The 15,793-nt window shown below is 42.3% G+C and overlaps 1 protein-coding gene across 2 annotated transcripts in view; it reads left to right on the top strand.

The window, feature by feature from the left end:
- The window catches only part of PKHD1 (PKHD1 ciliary IPT domain containing fibrocystin/polyductin), a 975,887-nt gene that overhangs the window by 853,180 nt on the left and 106,914 nt on the right, over nucleotides 1–15,793 (top strand). For both annotated transcript variants that reach the window (XM_077489019.1, XM_077489018.1), the window contains one exon: nucleotides 5,417–6,428. In XM_077489019.1, the coding sequence (XP_077345145.1) occupies nucleotides 5,417–6,428 (1,012 nt within the window). The remainder of the gene's footprint in view (nucleotides 1–5,416; nucleotides 6,429–15,793) is intronic.

The raw sequence follows: 15,793 nt of genomic DNA, 5'->3' as shown, positions 1-15,793 counted from the left end.
ATTGTAAAATAAAATTCAGGCTGGCCTACAAACAGTATGTGGGTGGGTGCAGCATGGTGTGGCGGCAATAACTCTTATGCCGTGTACACATGGTCGGACTTTCTGGCAGAAAAGGTCAGAAGGAATCATTTCATTGGATATTTTATTCAGACGGAATCAATTCCTATCGGGAAACCCATTCGTCTGTATGCTATTCCGACAGACCAAATACGACACAAGGGCAGCTATTGGCTACTGGCTATTGAACTTCCTTTTTCTAGTCCCATCGTACGTCATCGCGTTCTAAACAAACAGACTTTGGTGTGATCATGTATAGGCAAGTCTGTTTCAGCGGAACTCTGTCTGAAAGACCGTCAGAGTTTATTCTGACGGAAAAACTGGTCGTGTGTACATGGCATTACACAGTTCTAGCGCAATTACAAACTCAGTGGGAGAAGGCCCAACCGGGAACGCTCACAAATGCCAGCAGCATGTAGTTTAGCAAGTATCAGCCAAACTGATAGCATCTGTCTGGAGGGGAGGAATGCGGCTTGGCTATCTTGTACCCAAGATGTCCAAGGAGATTGCAAGCCCTGTTTTTCCGTCTCATCTGGAACCTTTCCCTGCTGCTAATACTGTCCCTGACAGGCAGGTGACCTGTCCGTAAACTACCCACATGTGAATGCGTGCTAAACCTGTGAGCCAGAACATGTTCCTTGAGCAATAAGCAACTTCTGCCTCTCAGATAAATAACTACTGAGATCAATGATCTTTTCAGCTGTTTATAAGGGGGATTCTTCCTACTGACCCTTAATGTAAGGAGCTTTCTTCCATCTGACCCTCGCGCTAATGTACTGTGAGTTGTAGATATCGTAATTATTATTTATTTTTCTTTTAATTCAGATTTTATTTTTTAACACAATACAACACAGATAACACATATGTAACAAAAACAACAAAGAAGAAAAAAAGAGAAAAGGAAGAAAAAAAAAAAAAAACACATACAGACCACAGTCAAACTGCCCTCCCAAACAGTATCAACAACCGTACATTTGATAAATTATCAGCTAATTTTCCAAACATATTCACAAATATTCTAAAGTATTCAGAAAAAGTTCAGAAAATATTCAAAAATACTGCCGCTATCATAATTATTACCAGGGGTTACCTGAGATCAGAAATTAATTTCAAGGGTTCCTTCATCTTAAAAAGGTTGAGAAAGGCTGATCCAAACTATACTGTAATAGGATAATACCGAGTCAACTACAGGTACTAAAGCTGGCCATACACCAGAAGAATTCTTTCGTGTTTCTAATTGATACTGGGGTCAAATCAATCGTTTTCAATCGCAGTAATGGGAAAATTCAAAGAAGTGGGATGGAAGATTTTCAGAATTAATGAATTTATAACAATGAATTTAGTTTTCCTTCTTTAAAGTAAATTTGCTCCAAAATCAAATGTTAAAAGCAAATACAATTTTGAAGTATTTTCAAACAACATTTGTCAAGTCATCCAATCTACTGGGAATTTTAGTACAAATTTTCCTACGAATGTTCATATAAGTATTCATTGGGAAACCTACAAGTGTATAGTCAGCTTCACACTGCTTATTTATGAAAAAAAAAGATGTTATAATGACAACAGGCTTCATTTATTTTATGCATTAAGGTTAAAAACCTTCTGTGCAGAGGCTCATCCCAGACTCCCCCCCCCCCCCCTTTTCTTACTTGGGCCCGATCCAATCCAGCAATGTGCACATGCGCAGTGACTCCAGATTGATAGTAGCAGGAGCCATTGGCTCCCACTGCTGTCAATCAAATCCTGTAACATAGGACAATGGACACAGCAGCAGCACTCGTTGGCAAGCCTGCACAGGTCCTCCCACGGTAAGAGGCTTTCCTTGAGGGCACCCAATGAAGAGGAGGGGCCTGGAGAACCCACAAGGTACTCCAGAAGAGGAGGACCTGGAAGAGCACTGCTGCTCTTCCAGGTTGACTGATGAGTAGATCAACCCACTTCCTGTGAGCCCAGGGTATCATGGACCCACCTCTTGGAGGTGAATCACAATTTTTGTAGAGTAATACCGAATACAGTGCTGACATTATCACATTAGTAACTGAAGTTAGAATACATCTGAAAAAAGTGTACAATAAATGTTCAAAAAATACATGCTGGGAACATCCAACGGTAGGGGGGATGCGACTGGAGAAGTCTGCAGTTGGGTTTTAATGCAGAGTGCACCCATAAGCCACCTGCCATGGTGGTCACAATCTGTAGACCTGTACCCTGGTGATACTTCTGATGGATATTTTTGCTTCCTTAGTAAATGCATTACTATTGCTTTTACCAAGCAATATAAAAACAGATGTCAGCAAGATTTGTAATCAATTTTAAACATCATGGATTGTTTCACAATTATATGGTACAGGTAATCAGTTATCCCATAACAAGGGGAGACAGGGTAACCTACACCAGGGGGTACTGAACATACATGGATCAGTTATAACATTATGACTGCTGACAGGAAAAGTGACTAACATTGATTGTCTTGTTACAATGGCCTCTGAAAGTGGGTGGGATATATTAGGCAGCAAGGAAACATGTCCCTGAAGATGATATGTTGAAAGCAGACAATATGGGCAAGCCTAAGGAAGACTTTGACAGGGGCCAGATTGTAATAGCTGGACGCCTGAGTCAGAGTATCTCTAAAACTGCAGCTCTTGTGGGATGTTCCCGGTCTGCAGTGGTCAGGACCAACCAAAAGGGGTCCAAGTAAGGAAAACCAGCAAACTGGCAATAGGGTCATGGGTGGTCAAGGCTCATTGATGCATGTAGGTGCAGTTCGATCCAATTGAAGAGCTATCATAGCTCAATTTATTGCTGGTCCTGTGGAAAGGTGTCAGAACATACAGTGCATTGCAGGTTGTTGTGTATAGGGCTATGCAGCCATAGACTGGTCTGGGTGCCCATGCTGTTCACACCCAAAAGCGCCTACAATAGGCACGTGAGCATCAGAACTAGATCATGGAGCAATGGAAGAAGGTGGCCTGGTCTGATCACATTTTCTCTCACATCATGTGGATGGCCGGGTGCATGTATGTTGCTTACCTGTGGAAGAGATAGTACCAGGATGCAGCATAGGAAGAAAGCAATCCAGCAGAGGCAGTGTGATGCTTTGTTTAGTGGAGTCCATGCCTTGATAAGTCAGGTGAGATAATATTAGGTGAGTGATCAAAATGGTATGGTGGGTGGTCTTAAGGGTATATTCACTTTTATGTATATACAACCAAAACTTTTCTTTTTTTTTTTTTACATTTTGGCTAGGGAAGGAAAAGGTTAAATCCCCTCTCAGATTATATTTTTAATGACTGTGTCCCATTGCGTAGATTTTCCTTTCACTTCCTGCCCCAAAGAGCACAACAGGAAATGAGAAGAAATCGTAGTCAGGAAAATCTCCCTTTTAGACAGTTGTTGCCAGAATAATTTGCATAAAACAAAGGAGCGCCAAACCAAAAGATAAAACAGTCTAAACAGTATTGGTAGTACAATACCAATAAATGAATTTGTATTCTTATACCTTTTTTTGCATGTTTTTTTCTGGAAACCTGCTGGGGTACCCACTGAATGGTAGCCGTATCTGTTGTGAGCAGCCTAATCTGAGCCAATGAGCTTGTCAAATGTCTTTTGCCTTCTCACTACTTTGAATGAACTCACATCAGACTCCCAGTTCCTTTTGGATGCTTTTTTTTCCTTATTGGAGTCACCAGAAATATTTTCTGTATTGGAAAGTTAACCTTCAGCTCTTCAGTAGCTATCCAAAAGAAAGGGAAAAAAATGTTAGGCCCACACATACATCTTAAAGAGGATCTACAGTCTGATAAGCCAGATTATAATAACAACATCATCACCATGGTTGTAAACAACATGATCCACATTGGACATTGTAGCGCATTGTTTTTCTCCTATTCTCCTTCTATTCTCCTTGGATTCTGTCTGAGGCCATGGTAGCTGTGGGCAGCTAAAGCCAGCCTGCACTATTTTCAGGGTTTCCATGCAGCTGGCTACCCAGCATGCACCTCCCAGGCCTTGCGTCTGCAAAGTAATGACACTGTGAGACACACTTTGAGAAACTTTAGATGCCCAAAGACTCATGGGATTGATGACATAGATATTCCAGGAGTCCACGGGTCAGGATGATGATGTAGTTGCCACGACCGTAAGTCCAGGGGAAACATTTTTAAAAAAAAGATACTTTCTCAAAAAAATTGCAAAGTGTTAGCAGCACTATGGGTGGGCATTACAATAAGTCCAAGTTAAAAAAATAAGTGAAACTCCGCTTTAAGCAACTGTGACCTTCATCAAAACATACTGGGGACTGATACTATACTACATACATAAGGTATCGGAAAACATAGACAACTATATTTCTCCCCTGCATTGGCATTTTGTATATACCCACTGCCTGCATGAAATGGTAGTCAATCTGCCTTTTTAACAAGATGGCAAATAATGTGTTTGCCGGAAGCCAAAAAAAAAACCCAAACCGTACTGACACAGAGGCTTTCACCTAGTGGACCTCCAGTCCACTCTTTACCACTTAATGCTGTTAGATAAAATCAGCTCCCTTGAGGAACCGATCCCTACTTAATAAAACATTTTTTAAGTCCTGGTCAGCATGTATAAGTTCTGAAATAACCAAAGCGCAAAGAATTGAAATTATGTATGACTTCCAGTACATGATCTGGTACAGCATCTGTAAAATGTCCTGTAAAATGTAGCGTGGTTTGAGTTAGCACTGGCCAGGGTGGATTGAAGCAGGATAATGGAGACCAAAGTTTATATTTCTGCTTGGAGCTAAGTTTTAGTTTAATGGTGTTGACTAAAAGGTTCTGTTATATGTTCTCAACTATGTTTATACAGTATGTGGTAACCAACGAAAAGTTTCCCAACTGTGGATCTGCAGCCTTATGAGCTCTAAATACAAATCTATTACCTAATAGCGCTACTTACCACAGTGTAAATGTATAATGTATGCATAGGAAAATATGTCAGCAAGAAATCTTTGACTGTATACAGTAACATTTATTTATAAATAAATATTCTTAACATGTTTAAACCCTTGTACTAATTTGAAATGCACTTGTACTATGTAATCTTTTCTTGCTGTACCCAATAAAAAAAAAATGCATAAAAAAAATATATAATATATATCTATATCTATCTATCTATCTATCTATCTATCTATCTATCTATCTATCTATCTATCTATCTATCTATCTATCTATCTATCTATCTATATATATATATATATATATATATATATATATATATATATATATATATATATATATATATATATATATATATATATATATGGAATTGTGATCTAAACATGTCTTTGGAAACCACAAAATAATTCCGACTTCTTTCTTCACAGGAATTTATCGGACAGAGGGCCAGTGTACCTACAAATCAAATTCTCAGGCTCATATGTGTCACCAGACAGACCTCAGTGTCGTAATTCTTGAAAACATCATTACCCCTGTAGACCCAATTGGTCCAATCTTGGCAATAACAGATCATTTTGCTCAAGTGTTTGTCAGTGGGGGAACTACTCAAGATCAGTGCTGTAACATAACCAGTCATAAGACCTTTTACGCAATCTTGCCAGCAAACAAAATGACTAAAGTTTGTTTTACAGGTACAACTCCAAGGGCATTAAAACTTCAGCTTCATGGAGCTCAGAATTCCACCAAACTTGTCTTGGCTCTATTTTACGACATTCCAGATAGTTTTTATATTGTTTCAGGAGGAGAAAGGTATTCCACAGTTCTCTATGACATAGCACCTGACTTTCAACATCAGAAACATGGTTCAAGCTTTTTTAGTTTTAGAGAGAACTTGTTGTATGTTATCTTGCAAGGAGATGAGCCACTAGAGATATGGACCAAGCTATCTGTTCACCTGTTTTTCTATGTGGTTGAAGGAACTCGCACAGATCCTTACAACCAGTTAGGCTTGAAACTGGCCCACTTTTTGAGCATTGATCCATCTCAAGTAAGAGTACTGCAGATATTCCAAGGTCAAGCTTCAACGTTAAAGACCATCACAGACAACTATTCAAAGCGTAAGCGGCACTGCCCGTCCATAATCCAAAAACAGAGAAGAGTGAGACGTCACTCTGGTACCAACGTAAAAGATATTGACAGAAAGAAAATACACAGACAAGAGAGCCAATTGGAATTACTTATTGTGGAAATAGATGAACCTAATGTATTGAGCCCAACTAATACCTCCAAAAGAATAGGAATGTCTTCAACACAAATGGACCTGCAGAACATATCCAACAGCATTATCAATGGCTTGCAGACAGGAGAATTGGAGAAGACCTTCAGTGTGCAGATTGATTATATGATGGTGGCTGTACCGAATTTGGGAAACAGAAGCAGGTAATTATGTTGATTAATATACTGATGATCATGTGATTTTATAGTAACAATGTTTCAAGCCCTATTCTGTGTGCTATGTAGTGAGGCTAAAAGGATAACTGGATTTTGTGTGCTATGTAGTCAGGCTAAAAGGATAACTGGATGGAGCCTGTGAACACTGGAAACCATATTTACTTATGCACAATCTCCCTGCTTTACTGTACTACCCAACGGTTGTGCTCTACTGATCTTTTTCACTGGGTAAGTCTATGTGAACCGCGTTCAAAATGCACTGGGCGAGCAATCTGCTGTGGGTTTTAATATAATCCTTATGACACCCCAAACACAGATTGTAAAGCAGTGTGTTTGGTGCAGTGCATTTTTAAAGAGTAGTTCATGCACTACTTTTGGTATGATCCAGTGCAGTTTTAGCCCATTGTTTACCAGGCTAGTCCTAAGTCTGTTGTTTATAGAACTCAGTAGGTGGAAGTTGGAATTTACAGATAATTAAATGATTAGAGGATTGAACCCTTCTTCCACCTGCTCTTTTTTATGTGAGGTGGTGCATCAAGATTCAGTTAGAAATTGGCAGTCTGAAAGAAAACAGCTTCTACTCTGTGCTTTTTTTTGTGGCACCAGTGCTCCTGGCATACCCAATGTAAAATAGAGATTTTATATAATGAATTAATATAAAATAAAAAACATCACTTTAAAATGATTTAAACAATTAAAATAAATCCAAACGGACACATACATTACCTGTAAAAGAAGACTGTAGAGACTTACCTTTCTCACTGTTAATGTCACCAAAATCCAGTTCAATCTTGAGAAATCCTCCATAGGTAAACAGTTCTCACAGTTTCCTCCTTGATTTCCACATCACTGCTGTCTTCTGTGATGATGTGGAGGACAGGAACCAGTGAGAGCTGCAGAAGACCCAGGGAATCTGCATTTCCAAAAGTGTTGGTTTTCCTAATGACTGGAGCTGAGTTCTACAGTGCGGGCAGCAGGAAAGCTATATATACACGGCTTCTTTTTGCATTTACTAGATGTCTATGTGGATTTTTTTATTTTAATGTCAAGGTTGCTTTAAGGATATGACATAACTGTATGCTCCCTTTGTGGTGGTGGAATCTCTTGTATTTATCATGGTTTGTGAAGCGCTTTTCCAGTTGTATACACATAATGCATACCTACCCACACACAAAACTGGTGTACAGAATCTCTGGCTGATCAGCACCAGGGTCCATCACAGCGAACTGGGTCATTCCTTTTATTTTGCCCTTTTCAAAGACAAATGCTGAGTCTTATTTCTTTCTACCAAAAGTTCTTTTGTATAGAAACAAAGTCCTGAAATTACACTTTACTCAACCCTGTCTGTGGCCTGTCAATGGTCACATTATTCTCGGCTTGACATAGAGGAAGAGCTGTAATGGCTGAAAACATGCAGTGTCAAATCTGTTTCAATGATTCAACTCCGCTGGCAGCAAGAAGGAAATAGAATTGGAGCTGAAGTGTCTTCTCTCCAGCGGGGTGTGGTAATGTTCACAACTCTCTGAGAATATGCTCTTATTGCTGATAGCATCAAACTTTGCAAAATGTCTTTATTAGCTTGCTTCTGTTTAAAGGTACACATGAGCTCTTTTGTGCAAGAGTACATTTACCAAGGGGTGAATGATAAGACTAGATTTTTGCTTTCAGACCTCTATGCAAACGACCTGTGCCCCCCAGCACTGCAGGCACCTTGTGACATATGCCCTGGCAGGGTACCACTGACTGATGTCATAATGTCATGAAGTACGGTGTGGTTGGGGATGGAGATGGGGGCCAGTCAATGAAAGCCAGGGCCATCGTTAATGCAGGGAAAAATGGGAAGCTGCCCTGGGCCCAGTCATTGTTGTGAGGCCCAAAGCAGCTGTCCCTTGAGCCCACACTGCCAGGTGTGGGTATTTTTCCAGGTGTAGTGTGTGCAGTCAATCCTAGCGCTTACTCTCCCAGCAGGGTAATTCAAGCAGCCACAATGTGAGAGGGGAAAGGCAACGCTGTAGGCTTTATGTGCTAGAGGCCTCAAGTCACGCATCTCCCTCTGACGGGACCAGAACGGCTATGGCAAGGAGTGAGGCAGTGCTGCTCTCTGTGTTCCCCCACTTGCCCCCCCTTTCCCGGTCAGCATTGCAGCGTTTAAAGACACAGATTGGGCTGTGTATGGATTATTCTCCCTCATCCTTCTCCTGTCAGCAGCGGAAGGAGATTAATAAAGCAGTGGCAGGACCAGAGCAGCTTCCAGAGGAGGAAATTGGGAATTGTAGGCAATCAGTGAGCAGTAATAATGTGCAATAACCTCTAGCAACCAATGGGTGAGTGTTAATGATGTACAGTAACCTCTAGCAACCAATAAGCGAGCGTCAATGATATGCAGTAACCTCTAGCAACCAATTGGTGGGTGTTAATGATGTGCAGTGACCTCTAGCAACCAATCAGTAAACTGCAATGATGTGCAGTAACCTCTAGAAATGAATGGGTGAGCAGTAATAATGTGCAGTATCCTCTAGTAACCAATGAGTGAGTGTTTATGATGTGCAGTGACCTCTAGTAACCAATGAGTGAGTGTTTATGATGTGCAGTGATCTCTAGCAGCCAATTAGGGAGCATTAATGATGTGCAGTAACCTCTAGCAACCAATAGGTGAGCGTTACTGATGATTAGTAACCTCTAGCAACCAATCAGTGAGCATTAATGGTGTGCAGTAACCTCTAGCAACCAATCAGTGTGCATTCATGGTGTGCAGTGGCCTCTAGCAACCAATAAGTGAGCGTTACTGATGAGCAGTAACCTCTATCAACCAATCAGTGAGCATTAATGGTGTGCAGTAACCTCTAGCAACCAATCTGTGGTTGTCAATGATGTGCAGTAACCTTTAGCAACCAATAGGTGAGCGGTAATGATGTTCAGTAAGCTCTAGCAAGCAATGGGTGCCCGGTAATGATGTGCAGAAACCGCTAGCAACCAATGGGTGAGCGGTAAGGATGTACAGTAACCCCTACAACCAATAAGTGAGCAGTAATAATGTGCAGTAACCTCTAGCAACCAATTAGTGAGCGGTAATCATGTGCAGTAACCTCTAGCAAACAATCAGTGGGTGTGAAACCAATTAATTGTGTTTACATTGTTAACGTCTTTTAGATAAAGCCGACAATAGATGGTTCAGATAGAATCGATTGATCAACTTTGGTACAACCACCCTTCCAGATTTTACATGTGATTATTGCTAGTGGCTGTTATAACCGATAATAAAAATCACTGTGTTCATAATGTCACTGTTAAGACAATGGCTCCTGCCTGAGAGAATCCCCTGTCGACGCTGACTGTGTTAATGAGGGAATTGAGTGATTTTCTTTCCTGTAACCCGTGAAAGAAAATCGATCCGACTATGACCAGCTTAAGTTGATGTGTGGGAGGGGGCCAAGAAAATGTTTGCCCCAGGGTCCAATCGATATTGAAGACGGCCCAGATGAAAGCTCACTGGCTCTTCTCTGGGGCTATGTGTTGGAAAAAATCCTCCCCTCCCATTATTCGGTTTTGGATATAACTGATGACCTATAACTTACCTTTATTACAAGACATCTACTGCAATGAAGGATGTCAGAATTTTTTTTTAAAAGTCTGGTCATGTTGGCTAGATAACCCATCCACAGTCATATCAACAGACACTTAAGATTACTGGGCTGCTATTTTACCAAAAGTCCTTGGGTTACCCTCTTGGCATAATAGTTTTTTTTTTTTAAATACACTTTTTAAAATCTTAATGCAAAAAAACACAATCCATAGCCCAATTGTTAGGTAAAATATAAAACGGCAACAAACAACAGAAACTTTACTATCCATAAGCGATGCTTTAAAAGTCTTTACAGCTTACCACTTTAGATTTACACAGGATTTACACAGGCATCATCCTCGAGCAACCACCTGAAGTCCAGTGGTGTACCAGATACGTGACTGGTCAGCAAGTGGTTAAAGATTTGTGTGAAACAGTTGTCCACACAGTGGATTTTCACCAGTAAAACAGAAAATGCTGAGCCACCAGGCTCCCTCTTCAGCAGCACTGCTGCTGTTTTTAATTTGTCCCTCAAAGCATCCCGCACACCACTCCTGGCTCTCTGGGCTCTCCTGGCTCTCTCGGCCTTTTAGTTGTAGCATCCAGCTGCACAGGCCCACTTCTTAGCCTCTCAAGAGGGGTTGTCCTGACGCCCTGGGCTCTCTCACTCCTCCAGATTCCATCAGTGCCCTGGACTCGCCTAGTCATCCTTCCTCTCTCCAACTTTCATACTCGCTTAACCGCCCTGTTCAACGGACATAGATTTTCTCCTCCAGCATGGAGTGCAGTCTCTTGAGTAGAACACCTGAGCTATGCCCAAAGTTCTTCATTATAAGGGATGTGCACACCTTGACACACACCCTGCTGGTCTTTTAGCAAGACACGGACACTGGGTTGGAAATTACTTCCCTTTCAAAGCACTTTGAAATCTTCAAACTCCAGAGCACAATCTGGGATTATAAAAAAAACCCGGAGGAAGCTGTAAAAACAGTTTTTCACACTCAAAACGAATAACTGGAGTCACGAATGTTGCCTTCGTGCAAACCTTGTTGCCTTTCTACACCCATTTTCACAGTGGTAGGGCCTTACACTGTTACATGGGCCAGGTGTACCAGGTGGTGCTGTTTTGCAAGGTGCTGTTGACTCACTCTGCTTTAGTCTCAGTTGGAGGAAACATCAAGCCTAAACCTGTCCTGCATGCATGGCAGTGGGTGGGGGGAGACGAAGGTAGAGGCTCTCCAGAAGCACTGAGGCCTACTCCATGTCCTCAAGCTGCAATGGCTCCTGGGCCTGTCCCTATGTAAGAGGAGTCCTTACCAGTCTTCCAGGATAGAGTGGTGAACAGACTTTCCCGCATTGCTAAGGAGGAACAGAAACTTGCTGTCATGAAAGAAGATCCCAGGAAATAGAAATCCCTGCATAGTAAGTCTGGAAATATTAAGAGGGAATTCTGCAAGCTGAGGTCTCTGGAGGAAGCATTGAAGGAAAGCAGCAGTGTTTTCAGAGAAAAGTAGAATGAGGAGAGATTCCAACAGATGAAGGAAAGTACCTGTGCCAGTACCAGTCAGAGGGTGGATACCAGAGCAACGGTGACAGTATGGATGAGGAGCAAGAAAGTGGCTTCACATGGTGGCCCCAGTACTACCCCTGTCTCAGGATCTTTTGTGTCTGAGTCAGTATCTGCCCCCCTCCCTCCCCAGCAGCCTGGGTCATCTCATGAGGAGGTTGAGGAAAATGGCAGAGTGCTGCAGGCCATTACAGAAATGGAATCTCACTTGAGTGGCACTGACTCGTCAGATAAGGATCATAGTAAAGGAGTGTTTGCTAAAAATCTCTCTCAGCGTGTGAAGGACTTTCTTCAGATTGTACCTGCCAACAGATCCTTGCAATCAGCAGGTAATGCAGGAGGAGCTGGCGTGTATCCAGACAGGGAAGTTTCTGCTGGTTTCGAGGAGTCACATGGACACTAATATTGCAGAGCAGGAATGTTGCATGAACATTGAAAATGCAGAGCAGGAATGTCGCAGGAACATTGAAACTGCAGAGCAGGAGGGCCATATAAACGCTGAAACGGCTGGTGTTTTTTCTAAACGGAAGACTTTACTTGATGACAGGACTGTTGGTAGCTATGGTACTTCTGGGACTGTTGTGCTGGAGGGGAGGAGGGAGGATCAAGTGGTGGGTAATTTACCAAACCAGATTTTGTAGTTTTCTGCACAGACAGTTTATGTGTCATCTGCCCCAGTTAGGAATTATATGAAGGCAGTGTTGGGACATAGTCATGCTGCTAAAGGAAGGGAGCCAGTTGTGTGACTTCCACCTAACGCACCTTCTTCCATTAAACACAAGAATATGGTACAGCTCAAGTGGGAAGAAGGAGGCATTCCACCTATCAGGAGGGTGATTGTGGATAGGATCCTAGCCATGGGATTTAAGGCAGAAGATATTTATGCTCTTATCCGTCCGGCTGGTTCCTATGAATATGATTTGTCATTTGTGCATCCAGAATCGCTGGATCTGTTTTGGGAGCGGTTTAAGCATGTATATAGGGCCAGCCGGACTGGAAGGGGCTTGTCCCCAAAGTTGTCCCACAACAGCCCTTGATTAAGAATGTACAGATCCTGACAAGGATTTATGGGTCTGGTTGAGGAGGTTTGGTGAAACTTTCTGCCCACTAAAAAAGATTGTGGATGATAGAGGAATCTGGAAGGGTGGGTGGTTGGTGTCCATGAGATTTCATGTGTGTGGGAATGTGGCCAAGCATTTGCCTTGCCTTTATTGGTAGAGATAGGATTATTGTCTTTTAGTGTTCTTTGTGTCAGGAACTGGGGAATCTGGCGAATGGCTGTAACATCATTAAATGTAACCTGTAACCATCTGGATAGAGAAGAGTCTGGGTTGGCAGAGGTTGTACCAGGGAATCCTAGTGTCTGTGAGGCCGGCTGTGGTGTCAATACCCCCCCCCCCCCCCCCAGTCTGTGGTTCCCCAGTCGGTGTCAGAAAGTGTGGATGTCAAGTCTGTGTCTGCTCCTAGTGTAGTGAAGGCAGTGGAGAGTGCTGGACCAGCATGCATGGTGGTGCCAACCCGACACCGAGGGGTGGAGTGAGTGATGGATTGGATGATGGTGGCGGGGAGGTGGGAAGGGAATGGGAGTGGCTGGTGCAGAATGCAAGGTGAATGATGTAGAAGTCGGGGTGAATGATGTGGGGGGAGGGGTTAATGGGGGGGTTTGGAATCGCATCCTGATGGCGATTATATCTCAAAATGTTTCTTAGCCTGGATTGTGTTTAAGTTGAGTTTCGGGGTTTGTAGTCTCTTTTTTGTTGTCATTAAAATATGTTTCTTTCTATGTTATCTTGTCAGGAAACGGTTTTCTTTACTTGCTGATATAAGCACGCTTGTTTTTTTTTTTGTTGTTTTTTATATTTATGTAAATATGTTTTTTATTAATAAGCTGTATGTTTGTGTGATTTTTTTAATAAACAAAAATTGACACTGTCACATGAGTAGTCCAGTCAGGCCCGCCTGTCCATTTTTCGGACAGACCCAACCGGACCCTCCATTCTCCTCTGGGTAACCAGGTGTAAATGGACTTGTGTCTATTTGTGTGATCGGAAAGGGGGATCCATTCCCCTTCATCTGGCTGGATCGGATGGCAGTCGGGTGTAAACAGAAAGGCGTTTTGTTTGTATCCAACTGCCCATAGTGGAGAGCAGGCTGTGTCCGCCTATGCAGAGTGGACACGGACCTGTCATCTGCCTGCTCAGTGGTGTGAGGGTATATCGTTTTTGGGTTTCTCTGCTTAACAGGGAGACAGCCAGGCAAATTCAGGTGCTGTCTGCTTAAAAGAGAGCTGTGATTGTTTGGTGGAGTCTGCTCAGTGTACTCTGGTGCTGCTCATGCTGTCTTGAAGGTTTCACACTGGTCCAATAGTAATGAGACATATTGGACAGTGGGTGGAAACCTAGAAGGTGAGAGCATGGATGTGTATGCAGTCCTGGCCAATTAGAAGGGCATGTACCCCAAGGAATGCTGGGTATGTGTATTTAAATCTAAAGAGCACATGGGCTCATGGACCAGTCTCCCTTTGAGAGAGGTCCAGGTGGGGAGGAAGCTGATGCCTCTCCCCAGCATAGGCTGCCATGTGGCCTCAGGTCGTCGACCTGTGGGACTGAAACCTTGAAGCTACAACCCATGGTTACTTTGCAAACTGACTAAGGGAGGATGTCCACGGATTCTGTCTGGTATCATGGAGGAAGATGACCTGTGAGTACAGTTACAGTACACAGTTCTATTGAAAGAGTTGTCCTCACTTGTGCATAGTTAAAGTATCCTACTAATTCCCTTCTCCTATCCAAGTTCTCCTAATAAAACATAAAAACACATCCCCTAGACTGATTATTGGAGACAATGAGCGAAAGAGTGTGCACCTGGCTGTGGGAAAATACCATGTAACTGGCTGTGGATTAATTAGTGGGAGACCTGGGCACAAGTATTCAAGCAGCTCCTGTGGGGGTAGTGCTACAAGCAGGTAATTCCCCTGCTGAGAAAGCAAATTGCAGCCAAAGTCTGCCCCATGTGAAAGGGACCAAATATCTCCTGATGAAGCAGATCAATGATCTGGGAAACATGTTGAGTGTCAGACATCTAAGTTTGCTGACCAGGGGTTGAGGAATATTTTAAGGTGTATACAAATACATGTAAGTATTACAAATACATATGTACTTTCAAAACATTTGATTAGATCAATTGCTTAAAACATATTTCCACTTTTGCAGCTAACATGGGATAACACCTACTTTATACAGCAGATGAAGTCAAACGCATTTTTATACACAGTACGAACACATATGCAAAAAAAAAAAACTATTTCAATGAGCCTAATTTACATTATTGTGTTGCTTTTATGTGAGTCAAAAAAGTACAGCATGTAACATTTATTTTGTATACACATGTAAATGTATATGAACATGGGCTTCCTCAACACAACACATTTCATTTAGAAATATGTGTTAAAACATATGTCAACATACATGGAGAGGTGTGAATGGACCCAACAAGAGTGCTAGCTACTGTATGCTGTATACTGTTTTGACTTGAGGAGTAAAGCATTGCTATTTTTTTAACACCGCCTCGGTTTGGTTGTTAGTTGTTTTTACCCCCTGGCTATAGTCGCATTAGTGGCTTTAAATTGGATAACAACAGAGCCATGACAAATCCAGGTTACTGGCAATAAGGTGTTTATCCTCTTGTTTTAATATCAGAGCACACATAACCATGTTTAGACATCACTTCAGCTTACTGACGACCCCATCGGTGAGAGCAATAGAACCTTGCAATTGTCTAACAAGATGTCAGCTGCCCGGTGTCACCACGGCAACGAGCCCAGCAATCTAATCTTACCTTCATCCCTTCCAGGAGCCAATAAGGCTTACATTGTCTAAGTGGCCTATCATCGCATGGTAACTCAAATCAATTAAGACTAATTCTCACCATCCGATGATATATTGTGATCACTTCCATCTCGGGGAAGGGGGAGGATGTGCAATAATTCACCCAAAATGAGGCCGCCTATGCTAGTCAGGTGTTAATTGGGTGTCCATATTAAATGGAAAAAGGCGCATCGCGTTGAGAGGTGACGGGATGAGTGGCTCTCTTGGTTGCTATTGACCTATCCAGAGAAGAGGGTGCCCTTTTCCGTAACTTTTATCTATTGCAGTTTTCCCTATTGCGTGTCAAGTTGATGTATTATAAAAAATTCATTTGGCGACCTTTCACCCCAGCTGGAGA

The sequence above is a fragment of the Lithobates pipiens genome, unplaced genomic scaffold (genome assembly GCF_037356315.1).
Source record: "Lithobates pipiens isolate NorthernLeopardFrog02 unplaced genomic scaffold, aLitPip1_a1.2 Scaffold_18, whole genome shotgun sequence".
NCBI lineage: Eukaryota > Metazoa > Chordata > Amphibia > Anura > Ranidae > Lithobates > Lithobates pipiens.
The sequence above is the reverse complement of the archived record's forward strand: the minus strand, read 5'-3'. Positions and strand labels throughout refer to the sequence as shown.